The sequence below is a fragment of the Ranitomeya variabilis genome, chromosome 1, assembly GCF_051348905.1.
Source record: "Ranitomeya variabilis isolate aRanVar5 chromosome 1, aRanVar5.hap1, whole genome shotgun sequence".
NCBI lineage: Eukaryota > Metazoa > Chordata > Amphibia > Anura > Dendrobatidae > Ranitomeya > Ranitomeya variabilis.
The window spans coordinates 133,649,501-133,664,216 of NC_135232.1; the positions used below are offsets into that span (position 1 = coordinate 133,649,501).

The window sequence follows — 14,716 nt, forward strand, 5'->3', positions numbered from 1 at the left end:
TGTGAATTTGGATTCTGGGCTCCCCCGGTGGCTACTGGTGGAATTGAACTGGTGTCTTCATCTTCTCTGTTCACCTGTTCCCATCAAGATGTGGGAGTCGCTATATAACCTTGCTGCTCTGTTAGTTGCTTGCCGGTCAACAATGTTATCAGAAGCCTCTCTGTGCTTGTTCCTGCTCCTAGACAACTACTAGATAAGTTGGACTCTTGTCCATGTTTGTTTTTGCATTTTTGTTCCAGTTCACAGCTGTAGTTTCGTTACTGTGTCTGGAAAGCTCTTGTGAACAGGAATTGCCACTCTGGTGTTATGAGTTAATGCCAGAGTTTTAAAGTAATTTCTGGATGGTGTTTTTATAGAGTTTTTTAGCTGACCATGAAAGTGTCCTTTCTGTCTTCTGCTATGTAGTAAGTGGACCTCAAATTTGCTAAACCTATTTTCATACTACGTTTGTTATTTCATCTTGATTCACCGCCAATACATGTGGGGGGCCTCTGTCTCCTTTCGGGGTATTTCTCTAGAGGTGAGCTAGGACTAATATTTTCCTCTGCTAGCTTTATTTAGTCCTCCGGCTGGTGCTGGGCATCTAGAATCAACGTAGGCATGCTACCCGGCCACTGCTAGTTGTGCGTTAGGTTTAGTTCATGGTCAGCTCAGTTTCCATCTTCCAAGAGCTAGTTCCTATATATGCTGATGCTATGATCTCTTGCCATTGAGATCATGACAGGTGTTGCTATTTAAACTTCCTGGATTCTCAGTCCAGTGCCTGGCATCGTTGTAATCAGTTCATTTCTGTTTGCTCCTGTCTTCAGGTCCTGGTTCTTTGCAAGATAAGCTAAGTCCTGCTTTCTTACTTTTGTTTATTTGCATTGTTCTTATTTTTGTCCAGCTTGTACAAAATGTGATTCCTGATATCGCTGGAAGCTCTAGGGGGCTGATATTCTCCCCCCTCACCATTAGTCGGTTTGGGGGTTCTTGGATATTCAGCGTGGATATTTTGCAGGGTTTTTTGCTGACCATATAAGTCATCTTACTATCTTCTGCTATTTAGTCAGTGGGCCTCTCTTTGCTAAAATCTAGTTCATTCTTACGTTTGTCTTTTCTTCTTGCCTCACCGTTATTATTTGTTGGGGGCTTGTATTTCTTTGGGGTCTTTTCTCTGGAGGCAAGAGAGGTCTTATTTTCCCTGATAGGGTTAGTTAGTTCTCCGGCTGGCGCGAGACGTCTAGGATCAACGTAGGCACGTTCCCCGGCTACTGTTAGTGTTTGTGCTAGGATCAGCTATATGGTCAGCCTAGTTACCACTTCCCTATGAGCTGGTATTTATGTTTGCAGACTTTGCTTAATCTCTGGGATCCCTTGCCATTGGGATCATAACACGAAACCACGAAATCAAAACGAGAGAAAAACAACGACCAACGAGCCTGTCTGGGATTCAGCCGCTTGGCCGACTCGAGATAAATCAAATTCTTGTGATCAGTCAAGACCACCACACGATGCTTAGCTCCCTCGAGTCAATGTCGCCACTCCTCAAATGCCCACTTCATAGCCAACAACTCCCGATTACCGACATCATAATTCCGCTCGGCAGGCGAAAATTTTCTTGAAAAGAAAGCACACGGCTTCATCACAGAGTCATCGGAGCTTCTCTGCGACAAAACAGCCCCCGCTCCAATCTCGGAAGCATCAACCTCCACCTGGAAGGGAAGTGAGACATCTGGCTGACATAAGACCGGAGCCGAAGAAAACCGGCGCTTCAGCTCCCGAAAGGCCTCCACAGCCGCAGAGGACCAATTAGTCACATCAGAACCTTTCTTGGTCAAATCCGTCAAAGGCTTAACAACACCAGAAAAAAAAAAAAAGCTATGAAGCGACGGTAAAAATTAGCAAAACCCAAGAACTTCTGAAGACTCTTAACCGATGTAGGCTGCGTCCAGTCATGAATAGCCTGTACCTTGACTGGGTCCATCTCAATAGTAGAAGGAGAAAAAATGAAACCCAAAAAAGAAATCTTCTGGACTCCAAAAAGACATTTTGAGCCCTTCACAAATAAAGCATTGTCACGCAGGTCCTGAAAGACCATCCTGACCTGCTTAACATGAGACTCCCAATCATCCGAAAAAACCAGAATATCATCCAGATACACAATCATAAACTTATCCAGATATTCACGGAAGATGTCGTGCATAAAGGACTGAAAGACTGAAGGAGCATTAGAAAGTCCAAAAGGCATCACCAGGTGCTCAAAATGGCCTTCAGGCATATTAAATGCAGTTTTCCATTCATCACCCTGTTTTATACGCACAAGGTTATACGCATCACGAAGATCTATCTTGGTGAACCAACTAGACCCCCTAATGCGAGCAAACAAATCAGTTAACAATGGCAAAGGATACTGAAATTTGACCGTGATTTTATTCAAAAGGCGATAATCAATACAAGGTCTCAGGGAACCATCCTTCTTAGCCACAAAAAAGAATCCCGCACCAAGAGGGGAAGAGGACGGGCGAATATGTCCCTTCTCCAAAGACTCCTTTATATAACTTCGCATGGCAGCATGCTCCGGCACAGATAAATTGAAAAGTCGTCCCTTAGGAAACTTACTACCAGGAATCAAATTTATAGCACAATCACAGTCCCTATGAGGAGGTAGAGAATTGAGTTTGGGCTCCTCAAATACATCCTGGTAGTCTGACAAAAACGTAGGGACTTCAGAAGGAGTGGACGAAGCAATTGACACCACAGGAGCGTCACCATGAATTCCCTGACAACCCCAACTTGACACAGACATAGCTTTCCAATCCAGGACTGGATTATGAGTCTGCAACCATGGTAGACCCAACACGACAACATCATGCAAATTATGCAATACAAGAAAGCGAATAACCTCCTGATGAACAGGAGTCATGCACATGGTCACTTGTGTCCAGTACTGAGGTCTGTTCGTAGCCAATGGCGTAGAGTCAATTCCCCTTAGTGGAATAGGGGATTTTAAAGGCTCCAAATCAAAACCACAGCTCCTGGCAAATGACCAATCCATCAGACTCAGGGCAGCACCTGAATCTACAAAGGCATTAACCGGGTAAGATGACAGGGAACAAATCAGGGTAACAGACAAAATGAACTTAGGCTGTAAAGTACCAATGGTGACAGATTTATCAACCTTTTTTTTGCGCTTAGAGCATGCTGAGATAACATGAGCTGAGTCACCACAGTAAAAGCACAACCCATTTTGCCGTCTATAATTTTGCCGTTCACTTCTGGTCAGAATTCTGTCACATTGCATAGATTCAGGTGTCTGTTCAGAAGACACTGCCAAATGGTGCACAGGTTTGCGCTCCCGCAACCGCCGATCAATCTGAATGGCCAGAGTCATTGACTCATTCAGACCTGCAGGTGTAGGGAACCCCACCATGACATTCTTAATGGCTTCAGAAAGACCTTCTCTGAAATTTGCAGCCAGGGAACACTCATTCCACTGAGTAAGCACCGACCATTTCCGAAATTTCTGGCAGTACACCTCTGCTTCATCTTGCTCCTGCGAGAGGGCCAATAACGCTTTTTCAGCCTGGTTCTCAAGATTAGGTTCCTCATAGAGCAATCCAAGGGCCAGAAAAAACGCATCCACACTGAGCAATGCAGGATCCCCTGGCGCCAATGCGAAGGCCCAATCTTGAGGGTCACCGCGCAAAAAGGAAATAATTATCCTAACTTGCTGAACGGCATCACCAGAGGAACGAGGTTTCAAAGAAAGAAACAACTTACAATTGTTCTTACAATTCAGGAACCTAGATCTATCTCCAGAAAACAACTCCAGAATAGGTATCCTAGGCTCAGACATAGGACTGTGAACAACAAAATCCTGAATACTTTGAACTCTAGCAGCAAGATGATCCAGACTGGAAGCCAGGCTCTGGACATCCATGTCAGCAGCTGAACTCAGAGCCACACCAAGATTAAGAGGAGGAGAGAAGCTAGCACAGAAGCTAGACACACGGCAACAACAAGAAAAAAAAAAAAAAATTCTCAAGGCTTCTTTTCTCCTGCTTCTGCCATGCAATTAACACTTTGCAGGCCGGCTGTACTGTTATGATCCCGAGTGGCTGAGGATCACAAATAGATCAGCAAGTGATTAAACTAAGGACGAGCTCTAGGGAGATGGTAACTGGACTGATCGCAAATCTGAACCTATCCAAAACAACTAGAGGTAGCCGGTGAACGTGCCTAAAAAATTCCTAGACGTCCCGAGCCAGCCTGAGGAACTAGCTACCCCTAAAGAGAAAGAAAGACCTCGCTTGCCTCCAGAGAAATAATCCCCAAAGATATAGAAGCCCCCAACAAATATTAACGGTGAAGTAAGAAGAAGGCACATACATAGGGATGAAATCAGATTCAGCAAAAGAGGCCCACTAGTACTAGAAAGCAGAAAATAGAGCAGGGGTCTATGCAATCAATAAAAAACCCTTACAAAATATCCATCCTGAGATTTCAAGAACCCACACACCAACTAACGGTGTGTGGGGAGAAACTCAGCCCACTAGAGCAACCAGCAAGCGAGGGAATTACATTTTAGCAAGCTGGAACAGAAAACATGATAAACACTGCTGATCAAAAAATGAGCAAACAAAACTTAGCTTATCCTGGATGGACTGGGAGCAAGGTAGTCAGAAGGAATCTGAGTAGCACTGATTACATCGACAGCCGGCAACAAGTGAAAGTAAAACAGTGCTATATAGGAACCTCCCAGAGGATAACGAACCAGCTGATAGCCAGAGACCAGCAGGATAACAGGCAAAGCCACCAGGGGGAGCCCAAAGCAAAAGTCACACCATACCACCAGTGACCACAAGAGGGAGCCTGAACACAGAGTTCACAACAGATGGCATCATGAGAAAAGAAGATTATGTGGCAATACTGAAGCAACATCTTTATACATCAGCCAGGAAGTTAAAGCTTGGGTGGAAATGGGTCTTCCAAATGGACAATGACCCCAAGCATACTGCCAAAATGGAAACAAAGTGGCTAAAGGATAACAAAGTCAATGTTTTGGAGAGGCCATCACAAAGCCCTGATCCCAATCCTATTGAAAATTTATGGGCAAAGCTGAAAAGGCAGGTGCGAACAAAGCGACCTACAAACCTGGATCAGTTGCACCAGTTTTGTCAGGAGGAATGGGCCTAAATTCCAATCAACTATTGTGAGAAGCTCGTGGAAGGATATCCCAAACGTTTGACCCAAGTCATTCAGTTTAAGGGCGATGTGTTGTGAATTCCGTTCTTGGGCTCCCTCCGGTGGTTGTAAGTAGCACTTTTGTGAATTCTGCTCGTGGGCTCCCTCCTGTGGTTTTGAGTGGTATAGCTGCTTCTTGGATTTAGCATCAGCAGCTGCTCCCACTGATCGTCTTTCTGGCTCGGCTATTTTAGTCTGGCCTTATTCCTCAATCAATGCCAGTTGTCAATTGTTCCTGCTTGGAGCCACTGCTCTTTTGGATTTCCCTGACACTCTGTCCAGTTCAGCAAAGATAAGTCCTTGCTTGTCCTTTTGCAGTCCATTTGTTGTGGACTTTATTGTTCAGCACATTCTATGTTTTGCTCATTTGTCCAGCTTATCAGTATGGATCTTTTCAGCTAAGCTGGAAGCTCTGGGCTGCAGATTTTGCCCTCCACACCTTTAGTCAGGTGTGGAGATTTTTGCATATCTCTGCGGTGGACTTTTTCTAGTTTTTATTACTGACCGCACAGTGTTCTTTCCTTACTATGTATATAGCTAGAAGTGGCCTCCTTTGCTAAATCTTGTTTCATACTACGTATGTCATTTCCTTCTCCTCTCACAGTCAATATTTGTGGGGGGCTGTCCTATCCTTTGGGGATTTTCTCTGAGGCAAGATAGCTTTCCTGTTTCTACCTTTAGGGGTAGCTAGTTCTCCGGCTGTGGCGAGGTGTCCAGGGAGTGACAGGAACATCCCACGGCTACTGCTAGTGTTGTGTTAAGATCAGGAACTGCGGTCTGTATAGTTACCACCTGCTCAGAGCTAGTCGCATGTCGCTCCTAAATTAGTCCATAACAGCGATGGTACCAAATACTAATGAAATGTATCTAAACTTTTGACTTTTCAGTAAGTAATAAAAATGCCTTAAAACATTCTCTCTCATTATTCCAGCATTTGGCAAATATTAATTATTATGGTAATCCTAACTGACCTAAAATGGGAAAGGTTTATTCTGATTTCATGTCAGATATTGAGAAAAATATGCAGATGTGTCTTTTTATATAGGGTGTGTCAAATTTTGGTTTCAATTGTATATGAAAGAGGCTTCCAAACTCCCTTTTTTTCCAGTCTATTTCTTGCTTCCAGCTGCATTGATACCAGAAAGTACTTATTTGCAGTACAGATGATTGCAGTGAAAGGAGGGGATGAGCTACTGCAGGAGATTGTCCTGATAAACACAACACTCAGTGGAGACAAGGGCTGACCATATAATGTCATCGTCTGTGCTCCAACTGACCACATACTGATATCAGTGCACATAAAGGCACAAAAAATAGCAATTTTTTCCTATTTATGCACCTCCCTCCACTTTTAAGAACTACTGTATTTGTCATCCTGGCGTCATTAGCTATACAAATAAGTTTAAACCACATTTTTTTTATTGTAAAACTCCAGTAGTGAAGTGACATAAAAACGTAAAAAATTAGCTCCAGACAGGAGGATTACATTTACAGAGGTGCCACATTTATCAAACGTCATGCAACACATTTATACATTTAGCACAAATGACAAGTCAGCCACAAGCAACACTTTTTCATGATAAATTCACCATAACATTTTTATAATAATAAAGGTATTATCACATGTTGCAAATATGCTGCACATTTGGCATTGTAGAATTGTGAACGGAAATGTCAAAGAATTTAACAATAGCAAAAAAGTTAATAAGATTTTACCTCCAAAAAAGGTTTACAGACAGCGTAATGCAATCGAATGTATGGATTGTTAATCTGCAGCTATGATGTCATTAGGTTTTCCAATTTGGCCATAAAAAGTTTTGGCTGCCAAAAACAACTCCCCCGACATTGTAACACACTAACTTCATAATAGTGATTGTTTAGTAGGGTCAGCGGCTGCTGCATAGAACTCTAAAGGGAAGCTAGCTTCAGAAAATAGCCTATTGTATAAATTAGTTTTTTTTGTAACATGTATGTAAGAAAAATGTTGGCAATGTTTGTTTTTTTTTTTTAAATCATGATCTTTATTGAAAAAAAAGACTTATAACACCTCTCTATACAGCTGATATAATAGGAGCCACCATACCCAATAGGTAATGTCACAGAGTCCCATGCTCTTTCCCCCTTCACACTTAGATATTTCAGTGTAAAAGATAAGGTTGAGGTCTGACCGTTGTGGCTATGGACATGTGTTATTTCCTGAAACAGAAAGTATAAATCTAAAAAAAAAAACTTAGTGGCCAGTGTAAAAATGGCAAGATTTTGATTTTTCAATTTTTAACCCCTTTACGACCTTGGACGTATTCATACGTCCAGGTTGCTAAGTACTTACCAACCTTGGATATATGGATACGTTTTTGTTTGCTCACTATCGCTGCCACTTTCATGAAGTGCAATATGTCGCAAAAAAAACATCTCAGAAGCAGTGGCATCTGTTTTACCACATAAGGCGACAATGGTCAGAATTTTAAAATTTGACCTGGTCATGAAGGTGAAAACAGGCTTGAGGGGGTAAAGGGGTTAATACAAATTGTGATGTGTAAAAAAAGTGATAACAAAAGTTGCCCACATTAAAAAAAAAATGTAACATAAAAACCTGTTTTAAACAATAGATTATTTTCAGATAATAGCTTCCCATTAAGTGAAACTGTAAGATACCACATATTTGAATATTAGAGATATTTCTTGGCCATTTCAAAATGTACAGACTCATTTCCGCCATATTTCATGACAATATTAGTTCTGTGTTTGGTAAGGCCAAACTATGGAGCCAATATTGGTCAATGCAGTTATTTTTATATTTTTGTACCCAGATATATCAAATACACAGCTTACCTCTACTTGTAATTGTAGCTTATTTTTTATATACAGTACTTCAACAGAGCTTAACAAAATTCTGGAATTATATACACTGCTCAAAAAAATAAAGGGAACGCTTAAACAACAGAATATAACTCCAAGTACATTTTTATGTTTTATTGTTCTCAACACATTCCACTATGTAATGAATAAAGATTTGCAACTGAAATATTTCATTCAGTGATATCTAGGATGGGGGATTTTAATGTTCCCTTTATTTTTTTGAGCAGTGTATATATTTCATGCACATTTTTGATGGTAATGAAAGAATACACTAGAAATATATGGATATTTTAAAATATTGCATTGGCCACACATTTGTGCAAGGCTGGATTGGAAAATATTTTCTCCATCTACATATGAAAAGGAGTTTGTAGATACTGTATGTCTTACACTATACTTCCTTTGCTAGTAGTGGATAACTATTCTTCTATTAGTTTTTCAGGTGACATCTGTCTCTGTAGACGAGCCTGACTTCAATGCTGTTCCTGTAAATCTGCCAGTTATCAGGAATGCTGGCACGCTCGGCAATGTTGTTGTTCAGTGGATCGCAACCATCAATGGAAAGCTTGCCACGGATGACCTCCGAGTGGCATCTGGTAATATTAGCTTTGCCGCTGGGCAAACTATTCGGACCCTGTTATTAGAAATCATGCCCGACAATGTCCCTGAAATTGAAGAGGTGAGGAAATATAAATGCAGCAACAATAACAAAAATAATAAAAATGAATAAATTAATAAAAAAATCAATAATAAAATAAGTGTTGCTGGCGGATATTATTTAAATGATGACATATTTTAGAACAATCTGAAAGATGTTCCAAGAGAAAATCATTCTGGGGAAAAAAAATGTTAAATTATTACTTTACCCACTGTCTCTATCCCACTAGGTAATTTTAATACAGCTCACTGGAGCTTCAAATGGAGGTACCATTGGACAAGAAGGAGTAGCTAAAATCATTATTTCACCCAATGACAATCCCTACGGAACCATTTCATTTTACAAAACCATGTACAAGATTCAAGAACCATTGGAGAAAAGTTCTTTTGCAAATATTACCATCAGGAGGAGGTCTGTTCAGGTTCTCTATTATTGATAAGTGCTTGGTGTGGCTGGAATATAAGGACTAGAGCTTAGCTTTCTCACTTGTACTCAGGGAACAGCATTAAAAGTTGTTCTTCATGGTTCTGTATGATGTTTGCGTCGGGGAAGAGTGGGAGAGCTAAAACTGGAGGTGATATTGGGAAGAAAGATCATTTGTACACTGTAGGTGGGTTATCCAGAAGCTTTTCTTCTTGTTATCATCCTCGCTTACAAGTGAAGATAGGAATTAATTTAGCATGTGTTTTTTTCTGTAATGTTCTCATGTTATTGGGCTAATGTAGGAAAGCCTCCTTTTTTCTACACAGATGACTTACCATAATTGTATTTCTGTTTTGATTGTTATACTGTTGCAGTTTCATTTACTGCACCTTTTGTAGCCCATTTAATGTTGTGATGCTGTTTTATCTGGTGTGCACTGCTTTTTAATATTTTGGTATTTCTTTTCCTCTTCAGTGGAGGGCGATTTGGCCTTTTACAGTTGCTATACAGTACCACTGAGATGGATGTGGTTGGTCTTGCGGTTGGAGAAGGACAGGACATGTTATTATACTATGAAACTCCATTCTCTGCAATCCCATTAGTATCATCAAGAACTGCTGTCAATGTTTCTTTAGCCAGAAACCCACTTCAGGCCTGTGCCATTGCATGTCTTAAAAATCAAGTATGCTCATCTTTTTCTTTTAGTAATGTCTCCGACAATCTTCAGTGTTTCTGGATTACTGCGCTATCGTATCAGCTTGCAAACAGTACACAGTTCCGGACATATAAGAAGAACAGTACCAGTGTGTCTGTGCTGTTTAGCTCACAAGCCACTGCCGGCAGTGATTACGAAACGGTTACGGGGCAGTGGTTCACAATGCCAGAGGGAGAAGAATTTGCTAATATCAAAGTTTCCATACTAACTGACAGTTTTCCAGAATTAGACGAGAAATTCATCGTGTCCCTGCTTGATGTCAGACTACTAAACATTTCTGCCAGTTTACAGAATAAGCCAACAATAGGTCAGCCAAACACATCAGTGGTCGTGATCATGATGAATGGAGATGCTTTTGGGGTGTTTGTCATTTACATCCGAAGTCCGAATGCCACTGATGGAGGCCACCATGTAGAAGTGCAAGAGCAGCCTCAGACAATGGTCCAGCTGGTAATAGAGCGCCGAGAGGGCAGTCTAGGTCAAGTGATAGTTGAATGGGGCACCGTCGGAGGAACAGCATCCAGAAATGAAGATTTCATAGCAGATGGAGAACTGTTAATTTTCGCTGAAGGTAACTTTCTCATTCTTTTGGATGCTACTTAACTATGTCATTATCTGTTTTCAAGTAGGGTATTTAAAGTGAACTTGTCACATTTGAGATGCAATCCAAACCGCAAGCAGCATGTCATAGAGAAAGAGGAGCTGAGCACTGTGATGCATAAGTTTTGTGGGTGTAATACTATTGTAGGAACTCAAGGATTCTGATAGCATGGGGCAATGAACAGACAGAGACGGGTTTCTTTAGTGCAAATAGTGTATTTGTACAACAGCAATAACACCCAAAACAATATACTGATAACCCACAGTGTCCTGGAATGAAACAAGTCCTTGAAACATATACAGCAAATTGGCTGAGTTCTTAAGGCAGAGTCCTCAGCACGGTGATCAAAAGGTGAGTGACAGGTGACGTGGTGCAGATCCAAACACTGTCGGTGCCGAAAGAGTCAAATCCAGGTATGAAGTAAACACAGGGAAGTCCAGAACAAGTCCACAAGTTCATCCCAGGTGTGGCATGAACACTGGTAAGTCCAGAAACTAGTTCACAAGTTGATCCCAGATTTGGCATAAACACAGGTAAGTTCAGAAACAGGTTCACATAAGTATTTTACTGGTGTTGTTTCCAACAGCTCCTACCGGGGAGAATAAATGAAGGATTAAGTAGCAACACACAGTCCAGAAACAGGTCCATAAACAAAGTTCCAAAAACACAGTTCTTACCAGGAGGAATGAACCAAGGGTTAAGTTCCAAGTCAGCAGACTAATGATAACAGAGAGAGTGTAGCTTACATATGCAGGGAATGTCCAGAGCCAGAGGTAGAGACACACTCAGAACCAGCAGCTGAGCTGAAGGAGAACAGAATCAGAATACTCCAGCAAAGAGGCTGACACCTGACCCGGGTTTTAAACAAACAAACAGGAAGTAGGGCAGACAAAAACAGCAAACTCCATCTTAACAAAGGGCAAAATCATTCTCAAGGTGACTTGAAAAACCCGGAATACTGACAGTGGGATTTCACTGTCTTAGGGTACCGTCACACATTGAAATTTCCATCACTACGACGTTACGATTCATGACGTTCTAGCGATATCGTTACGATATCGCTGTGTCTGACACGCTACTGCGATCAGACACCCTGCTGAGAATCGTACGTCGTAGCAGATCGTTTGGAACTTTCTTTCGTCGCTTGATCACCCGCTGACATCGCTGGATCGTTGTGTGTGACAGCGATCCAGCGATGTGTTCGCTTGTAACCAGGGTAAACATCGGGTAACTAAGCGCAGGGCCGCGCTTAGTAACCCGATGTTTACCCTGGTTACAAGCGTAAACGTAAAAAAACAAACCGTACATACTCACCCGTCGGTGTCCTTCAGGTCCCTTGCCGTCTGCTTCCTGCTCTGAGTGCCGGCCGGAAAGTGAGAGCAGATCACAGCGGTGCTGCGCTCTGCTCACTGTACGGCTGCACTCAGAGCAGGAAGCAGACGGCAAGGGACCTGAAGGACACCGACGGGTGAGTATGTACTGTTTGTTTTTTTACGTTTACGCTGGTAACCAGGGTAAACATCGGGTTACTAAGCGCGGCCCTGCGCTTAGTTACCCGATGTTTACCCTGGTTACCCGGGGACTTCGGCATCGCTCCAGCGCCGTGATTGCAACGTGTGACCGCAGTCTACGACGCTGGAGCGATGATTATACGACGCTGCGACGTCACGAATCGTGCCGTCGCAGCGATGAAAATTTCAATGTGTGACGGTACCCTTAGTCATTTATATGTTTACTTATTCTGGGCAAATAGGGGAACATACTCAGTGACTGACAGCCTTCTTGTATAGGTGTGAACACAGAGATAGCTGTCAGTCACTAGCCTGAAAAGCCCAAAATGAGCAGAGATGATAATGAATAAAATATAGATGTGTTGAATATTTGCTCATAAAACTAGATCTCAGTCTGTTCAAAATTTCCTGCTCTGTATCATACTCCTTGCAGTTTTGATTGTATTGCTTTAAGTTATTATCTATTTTTATATAGATCTACTGTCATGGCCAGAGAATGTTTTGCTGCTTTGTACTGCATTTCTATTTACTACAACTGCAGAAATTGCTGAAAAAGGATATATCCATGATTGGAAAAATAGGTCTTCTTTCTTCATGTCAGGGCCCCTTCACACTGTGCAATCAAAGTCTGAACGAGCGTTCGATTTGTGACGTTTATCCGTCCTCGTTCCGAGGTTGCAAAGTGTGACATGGCGTTACGATTTGCGACGCAGCCCAGCATCGTACGATGTGAAAGAAAGAGCAGAACTTTCTTTCGTCGTAAATGTCTCGCTGTGGCGGTCGAAATCGTAGTATGTGACGGCGGTCATACGAGCTCGTAATGCGACTACGTGGGTTGGGCTTCCGCATACCTGTCTCCTGATTGGGCGTGACGTTTTAGCACGCCCATGCTGGTAATACGTCACGCTCGGAGTCGTAGGACTATGGCGGTGTGAAGGGTAGCGTACGATTGCGACGCGTGACGTTCACATCGCAACTACGTCAGAAAAAGCGTTAACATCGTAGAGTGTGACCGCTGGCTACGAGCTCGTACTGCGATGTCGAATATGACGCAAATGCGTCGTAATCGTAGCAGAATCGACCAGTGTGAAGGGGCCCTCACTATATTGCTTTTCACGTCCTATGTACCGTGACAATTTCCATAATGGTGTGAAGATGCAGGTGTGAACTCCCTGTTCTTAGCACATAGGTCTATGGAGCATGAGTGCTATCAGTGTTTGCACCTTCTCAATAAACTCGTTAAATGCCATCAGCTCCCCGCAACACAATCACGGGAGTCATTGTTTACTAGGCTGCCTGTTAGGATAAAGGTACCGTCACACTAAACGACATCGCTAGCGATCCGTGACGTTGCAGCGTCCTGGCTAGCGATATCGTTTAGTTTGACACGCAGCAGCGATCAGGATCCTGCTGTGATGTCGCTGGTCGCTGAATAAAGTCCAGAACTTTATTTGGTCGTCCGATCGCCGTGTATCGTTGTGTTTGACACCAAAAGCAACGATACCAGCGATATTTTACACTGGTAACCAGGGTAAACATCGGGTTACTAAGCGCAGGGCCGCGCTTAGTAACCCGATGTTTACCCTGGTTACCAGCGTAAAAGTAAAAAAAACAAACAGTACATGCTCACCTGCGCGTCCCCTGCCGTCCGCTTCCTGCTCTGACTGATCGCCGGCCCTAAAGTGAAAGTGAAAGCAGAGCGGTGACGTCACCGCTCTGCTGTTAGGGCCGGAGCTCAGTCAGTGTCAGGAAGCGGACGGCAGGGGACGCGCAGGTGAGCATGTACTGTTTGTTTTTTTTACTTTTACGCTGGTAACCAGGGTAAACATCGGGTTACTAAGCGCGGCCCTGCGCTTAGCAACTGTTTTTTTTACTTTTACGCTGGTAACCAGGGTAAACATCGGGTTACTAAGCGCGGCCCTGCGCTTAGCAACCCGATGTTTACCCTGGTTACCCGGGGACCTCGGCATCGTTGGTCGCTGGAGAGCGGTCTGTGTGACAGCTCTCCAGCGATCAAACAGCGACGCTGCAGCGATCTGCATCGTTGTCGCTATCGCTGCAGCGTCGCTTAATGTGACGGTACCTTAACACTGACTGGATAAAAGTCACTGTAATCATATTAAACACTGCATGGTGAATACCAGAAAAAGAAAATACAGAAAAACAATGACAAAATAGTTGGTTTTACTCTTTCCTCCTATCACATGATGGAATAAAAAGTGAATAAAGCATAATGTACCTAAAAATGATACCAGGGAAAATTACAGTTTGTTCCACTAAAACTCAGCAAACTACTCTGTCCATGTAAAAATAAAATAAAAAAAATAATAATAAGTTGGCAAAAAAGTCATATGTTCCCCAAAATGGAACCAATGGAAACTACTATTCATCATGTCAGGCAAAGAATAAACCATCATATAGCTCAGATGGTGGAAAATGTGAAACTTACGGCTCTCAGAATATTGCGAAACATTTTATTTTCAGGCAGTGTATTGATTATTAAAAGCAATAAAATATACTGTAAATAAATCTACATTTGATTTGTGCAACATACAGTATGAGAGCTAAATTGAGTCCTAGCGTCAAAGATTGAACATCTTTATCAGTTTGAATTCCCAAATTTCTCTCTCTGTCGTTCAATTCTTTAACACTAGGACTCAATTTAGCACCTGGACATATGACTCCCTACATGGACACACCTCTACCAGAGGGACTCCAGATAA

The 14,716-nt window shown here is 42.4% G+C and overlaps 1 protein-coding gene across 1 annotated transcript in view; it reads left to right on the forward strand.

Annotated features, from left to right (window-relative positions):
• Positions 1-14,716, forward strand: part of ADGRV1 (adhesion G protein-coupled receptor V1) — a 742,217-nt gene that overhangs the window by 193,986 nt on the left and 533,515 nt on the right. The window contains exons 32-34 of the mRNA XM_077289021.1: positions 8,520-8,764; positions 8,973-9,154; positions 9,641-10,452. Coding sequence (XP_077145136.1) covers positions 8,520-8,764; positions 8,973-9,154; positions 9,641-10,452 — 1,239 coding nt within the window. The remainder of the gene's footprint in view (positions 1-8,519; positions 8,765-8,972; positions 9,155-9,640; positions 10,453-14,716) is intronic.